The sequence below is a fragment of the Arachis ipaensis genome, chromosome B09, assembly GCF_000816755.2.
Source record: "Arachis ipaensis cultivar K30076 chromosome B09, Araip1.1, whole genome shotgun sequence".
NCBI classification, from domain to species: domain Eukaryota; kingdom Viridiplantae; phylum Streptophyta; class Magnoliopsida; order Fabales; family Fabaceae; genus Arachis; species Arachis ipaensis.
In genome coordinates this window covers 11775103-11781455 of record NC_029793.2, presented here as the reverse complement: position 1 = coordinate 11781455, position 6353 = coordinate 11775103, and the positions used below count along the sequence as shown (strand labels likewise).

General features: G+C 36.5%; 1 protein-coding gene across 2 annotated transcripts; it reads left to right on the top strand.

Annotated features, from left to right (window-relative positions):
* LOC107618516 lies at positions 132-4454 on the top strand. Of its 2 annotated transcripts, XM_016320612.2 has the most exons (4): positions 132-521; positions 2327-2992; positions 3488-4201; positions 4243-4299. In XM_016320612.2, exons 2-3 carry the CDS (start codon positions 2385-2387, stop codon positions 4173-4175), a joined length of 1296 nt encoding a protein of 431 aa, XP_016176098.1. In that variant the 5' UTR covers positions 132-521; positions 2327-2384; the 3' UTR covers positions 4176-4201; positions 4243-4299. The 2 variants fall into 2 exon arrangements, with proteins under 2 accessions (XP_016176098.1, XP_016176096.1); XM_016320610.2 differs by having other exon boundaries at positions 3488-4454.

Below are 6353 nucleotides of genomic sequence, written 5' to 3'. Positions count from 1 at the left end.
ATTGTATAATGATGAAAATTTGACATGAAAATAATTAAATAAATATCTTTATTTATATAGGAAATTAGCAATGTAATAAAGAAAAGAACAAAAATGAAAAAGACAACTATGATTCCTTTACTTTCTCCGTCTATTTCGTGACAAATAGTGTGCAAAGTGCGTAAAATTATTTTCTCTCTTTCTTTCTCCCCACACAAGAAGGAAAACACAGAAAGGAAAGAGAAAAAAGAAAAACCTTTTTTTTTTCCACAGAGAAAGATAAATATTGCGGTAACGTAATAAATTAAATGATTATATCTCAGTGATTGTTGTGATAATTGTTTTCTCGTGATCCGCGCTTACAAATCATACCTTTGTTATTGTGATCATCAACAACAAAATCTCCATCAATATAGATATGGATATGGATATGGGTTCTCTTCGTTTTGCCTCTCCTCAATGTTTTCCTTGAATTTTGTTTGATCAAATAATCAATCACCCATTTCAAACTCAAAGACTTGCAATTTGGACACTGCAAAAAGGTGAGATTTTTTTTCTCCTTTTTTTTTCCTAAGTTGGGTTTTGTCAGTGTTTATTGTTGCCTTAATGATCTCTTTGTTGTGGTGTTTTTTTTTCTTTTTCATTTTTTTAATGAGAAAATTGAGCTAATAGATTTTGAGCTTTTAGCTTTGGTTTCTTTGAGTACAAGTTTGATGAATTATTTGTCAACTGTCTAAGTTATATATGCAATTTGTTGGTACATTTTTGTCTCATATATATATATGGCTTTGACTTTTGTCTTTGTTCTGTTTTGTTCTTTCATTGTTGTTTACTTTAATTAGTTTTCATGTTGCCGTTTTCTTTTCATTGATGCAATTATGGGGTGGTGTTAGAATTTTCACTTGACCCTTTATCATGTTCACAATTTCACTACTTCTTGTGATGAGAGTTTATACTTGGATCTTTTTCATGCTTGGATTTGTTGAGTGATTCTGATTGGAAAGTGTTCTGAATTCACAGTCCCTTGACGTGCAAGTTATATGTTTTTTTTTTGTTGAACTTTTGAAGAGAATAATATTGGGAGGATTCCCTGTCCCGCTATTTGTAATATTCTTCATAGTTAGATAAGGACTTGGTTGGTGTAAAGCCTCTCTAGAAAATATCAAATTTGATCTAAATTGTTTAGTTGTCTTTGTCAGTGTGTTCTTGAACTGAAAAGGATATGCAGATAAATCCTTTTGATTTTAACTTTCAGATCGGTTTGAGCTGAACAAATCAATAATTTGACTCTGTTAGCACCTTTTTCGTCAACCAAGTGTGCATTGCTCTAATTCAATTGTTGTTTGATCTTTATTTTTCTTAAAGTGGAAGGAAGTTGTGAAAACTTTGTAACCGATGACCTGAACAAGAGATCTTCTACAGTACTCCTGCGGAACGAATTTCTTTATCCAAAAAGTATCTCAACCATTGATTATCCTTTTACCCATTTTTATTTTCCCTTCCCTTTCTTTTTAGTGCTTATGGCTAAGATTTTTTTTTTTTCAATTCCTGCTTTTAAGCTGATATCTTTGTCAGCAAGGAGTGAGCTTTTTACAAGTTCGAATACATACTTGATTCGGAGAGTTGTATCATGGATCAAAATGCAAAGCTGATAAGAGGTCATGCTTGTTTAAATTGGCCCTTTCAATATCATAATTGCAATTGCAACACAAAGATATAATTTGAAATAATATCAGATTTTTAATGATCACGGTTGGCGTGAATTTTTTTTGGTTTCCCACGGTATCCTCAAACCCGGTAGGCCAAGGACTAATCCGTCGCGGATCGGAGCTCCATTTAAGAGTTTGTCGCTGGCCAATGGGTTGCTGCATGCATAAGGCGTGAATTAACTACATTTTTATCTGATATTAACAGCTACTTATTCAACAGAACAACAAAAATTGCAGTTTTTGATCTTCAATTCATATCCTCTAGTGCTTGGCGACATTGGGATTTTTCTCTAATGTTACCAAAAGCTCTTGTTTATCTGTCTTTTTCCTTTTTCCTCCCTTAGTTCTAATAGCTTATAACCTTCAACTACTATTCACCTTCGTAATGCATAAACCTTCGTGACCAAGTCATCAAGAATTTTATTGTATAATAGAATCTCAAGATCTAAGTAAAGTGTGTTTTCTTTGTGTAACATGAGTAAATGTTAGCCAAATTAGTTTCTGTAAATTAATCAAATTTTTACTTTCTGTTATGTCTCAAACATATAGTCATGTCTAATGGAAATTGTTTTATAGCCAACTTCTCTGCTTTCTATTTATTCGGAATTTGATTATCATTTAATTCACATATTTCACAGACATTGAGCTCTTAGAAAGTAGTTGTTTGTATCCAATGGGGGGAAGATTGTGACAAATATGGATCCTCAGGCCTTCATTAGGTTATCAATAGGCTCTCTTGGGCTACGATGTGCCGGAATTGAGGGAAGCACCGGAAGATCTAGAACTCAAAAGCCACCTTCTCCTTTTGTTTGTGAGATACGGCTCCGGGATTTTCCTGTTCAAACATCATCAGTCCCCTTGATATCCTCTACCGAAGCTATACCTGACGTCGAGAATGTTGCTACTAGCTTTTACCTTGAGGAATCTGATCTAAAAGCATTGTTGGCTCCCGGTTGTTTCTATAATACTCATGCTGGTTTGGAGATTGTTGTTTTCTCAGGTAGGAAGGGCTCCCATTGTGGAGTTGGCATCAAAAGGCAGCAAATTGGGATTTTTAAAATACAGGTAGGCCCTGAGTGGCGCGAAGGAAAGCCACTGACTCTTTTTAGTGGGTGGATAGGTATTGGGAAGAGAAGACCGGAGAACGGACGGCCAGTTGCCGAGCTACACTTAAGAGTGAAGCTAGATCCCGACCCTCGATACGTATTCCAGTTTGAAGATGTTACCACATTGAGTCCTCAGATAGTTCAACTGCAAGGGTCCATCAAGCAGCCAATCTTCAGTGTCAAGTTAACTAAGGACAGGTGAACTGAAAATTTTAAATTCATCTATGATTTATCTTTCACTTCTTTAGGCACTAATGACAATTCGTCAAATGAAATGCATCCCTTTTACAAAATCATACTGAATATCATGTTTTCAGAGAACCATAACCCACCAAATCTTGGCCCCAAATAAATATTTCTTCAGGTATCTGCATGAATTGAAAGTCTGGTTTGTTGCATGATAAATGGTGATTCATTAATTAACATGTTATTATAAAATTACCACTGAATATGGAAGGTTTTAATTTACAATTCTCCCCAAAAAAGAAAAGAACTATATGTTACATAAGAACTTAAAGCCCAAAATTTTTGCTAATGAATAAAATCTTTCTCCCAAATCAAATAGTCTTAATTGGAAACTGTAGTGTGTTAGCTTCACTATTTCTGTCTGTTGGATCTGAATCTACAAAATGTGCAGATTTCAGTAAACTTGTTCTGTTGTTAATAAAATCTTTGATAGTTATGAAATGACAGAGTTTCCCAGATTGATCCATTGAGCAATTATTGGTGTGGTTCTACAATTTCCGACTTGGAGATCGAGAGGCGAGAGAGAAAAGGGTGGAAGGTGAAGATACATGATCTATCCGGCTCAGCTGTAGCTGCAGCCTTCATAACAACTCCCTTTGTTCCATCTTCAGGTTGTGATTGGGTTGCAAGGTCCAACCCAGGAGCTTGGTTAATTCTTCGTCCGGACGCTTGTAGACCAGAGAGCTGGCAGCCGTGGGGAAAGCTTGAAGCTTGGCGCGAACGCGGCCTCCGAGACTCTGTCTGCTTTAGATTCCATGTCCTATCTGAGGCTCGGGAAGGCGGTGAACTTCTCATGTCAGAAATATTTTTAAGTGCTGAAAAGGGTGGCGAGTTTTTCATAGACACTGAAAGACACATGCGGACTGCAAACACCTCAGCAAGTCCAGTACCTAGTCCACAGAGCAGTGGGGACTTTGGTGCGCTGACTCCGGTAGGCGGAGGCTTTGTCATGAGCTGTAGAGTTCAAGGGGAAGGGAAACGAAGTAAACCGTTAGTCCAGCTGGCATTGCGACACGTTACATGCGTCGAGGATGCTGCCATCTTCATGGCACTTGCGGCAGCTGTTGACCTCAGCATTGAGGCATGCCGGCCGTTTCGTAGGAAGATTAGAAGAGGTTTCCGGCATTCTTTCTAAAGAGAGAACAATGCAAATGTAAAATAGTAACTGTCAATCATGTGGATTCTCCAACTTTCTAACTCAAATAGCTGCAATAGTTGGAAAGAAAAAAGTGCACAGCATAAGTTGTTAGAGAATTCAACTCTCAATATTTGGATCTTTAGATACTTCATGGGATTGTGAAGGAACAAGGAAGGAAGTAAAGTTTAAAACGACAAATCAATTCAGTCATTGTAAGAAGTAAGAACTATATAAAAGAAGAAAGCCTTTTAATTTAAGAAGTGCTCTTTGAAAAAATTGGTTTTGATTTGAGAGCGCAAAAGGCTTGATAGTTGATATTGAAGGATTCTTCAAACATTTAGATTAACACAATTATCCTAATTAATTGGGTAAAACATGACAACTGAAATTAGAAAAAGGAAAGAGTAGCAAAAGACATTGTTTGTGTTTGAGTTCTCAAATAGTCACATATCTTATGAGAGACTATAAAAGACATGGTTTTCTATTAGGTTCAAGAGAAGTTAATGCAGGATCATTTACTAATTCACTAACATTTGTCGCCTCCTCATTTTGAAGATCTTTTTTAGTTTTGAGACTTTTTTATGAGTGTGTTGCATTTTTCTGAAAAAAATTACTAAGATGCTACCCATTCTATATTATTTTAATTAATTATAACAACTCTTCTTATGCTACACCTGCAGTAAGGGTTGTGTTAGGCTTTCAACCGCCAACATAAAAATTTAGTCGAATCTTTATGACATGGCTCAAAGACGTTATTGCGCTAAAACTAGGTCGTTGCTTGAAAGCAACGCGCTGTATGGGTCGCATACAGTATCAAATGAGCAAGAGCTGCTGCATCGGTGTCCAAGTATAGTGTTAAATGAATAAGAGTTCCCGCGTTTTCGTGAACGGACGAAGGTAAATAAGCTAGTTCACAAAAGAAAAGGTAAAGGTAAAGATCGGAGCGACAGCAGGTTGAGATGAAAAAAAAGTCATAACTAGGAGCCTTAAAGAAAAGTTTAAACAAAAGCCGCAAAAAGAAAAGCGCATCACACATGTAAAAGGATAACCAGATAAAAGAAAGGATAAAGCTTATATACATAAAGAGTAGAATATCAAAGATACAAAATATCAAGCTCCAAACTCGACATGCGAAACCAAGGCCGGCCGGAGTATAAATACATATATATATATATAACCTAAAATGTCCCAAAATAGAAAACTGACAACCTGTTTTTTCATGTCAACCTCTAAGAGAGACAAACATAAAATACATACAGAGGAGATTCTATATACATAACATAAATACAAAATACAGCATCCCAAAACACCAAACTTCACTTGCACAGGAAACTCTATATGTTCAGCGAGGTGTCTCTCGATCTGCATCTGAAAACAACAATATATGTATGGAATGAGAATCAGGGGTTCTCAGCATGGTAATGGTGCCAACATAGGTAATATATAAGGTCTCGAGAAATCCAGAGGCATTCTTAGAACACCGACGCTCAGAGTTAAACTTAAGAAGTATACTAAACCAGAGTTTTGGTAAGTTATCTAAGGTATTTTCGTCCTAGTTCTAACTTTAACCTAACATTTCACTTTCCACTCCTCCAACCCTCCGAAACACCGGTAGAACTACCATTGTCACACCTTCGCCAAACGAGGAGTATATCAGATGCAAAGACATACAAGACAAGTAAAGAAAATACAAATAGGTTGTAATTACAACAAGTAGAACAATTAGCAGTTAAGCATGGCTAGTCAATTAGGCAAACCAAGTAATGCACACTCAAGCAAAACAGACAAAAACATATGATGTGTGTATGCCCTATTGTTGATGAGTCTCATCTGTCGGTTATATAGCCAAACCCGACATATCTGGTAGCTAACCCTGGACAGTCCCTCCGTGCGCGCATCCCCAAAAGTCTATGCATATAATCAAAATCATTCTTTTATCATATCATTGGGGGAATTTCTGGGGAGTTAAAGTGTTCGGCCACATCTTGTGACGTAGGGTCAACAGAGTATCGAATTTCAACCTGGAACGAGTGGTAGCAAGCCACTGCATCTACCCAGAAAACTCGTATCTCAGATAATAAAAGTGCATATGCCATTAGTCATTTAATATCAATCAATCATTATCAATACAACATTTATTCACTTCATATTCAACATTTTTCTGCACTTCTCAAA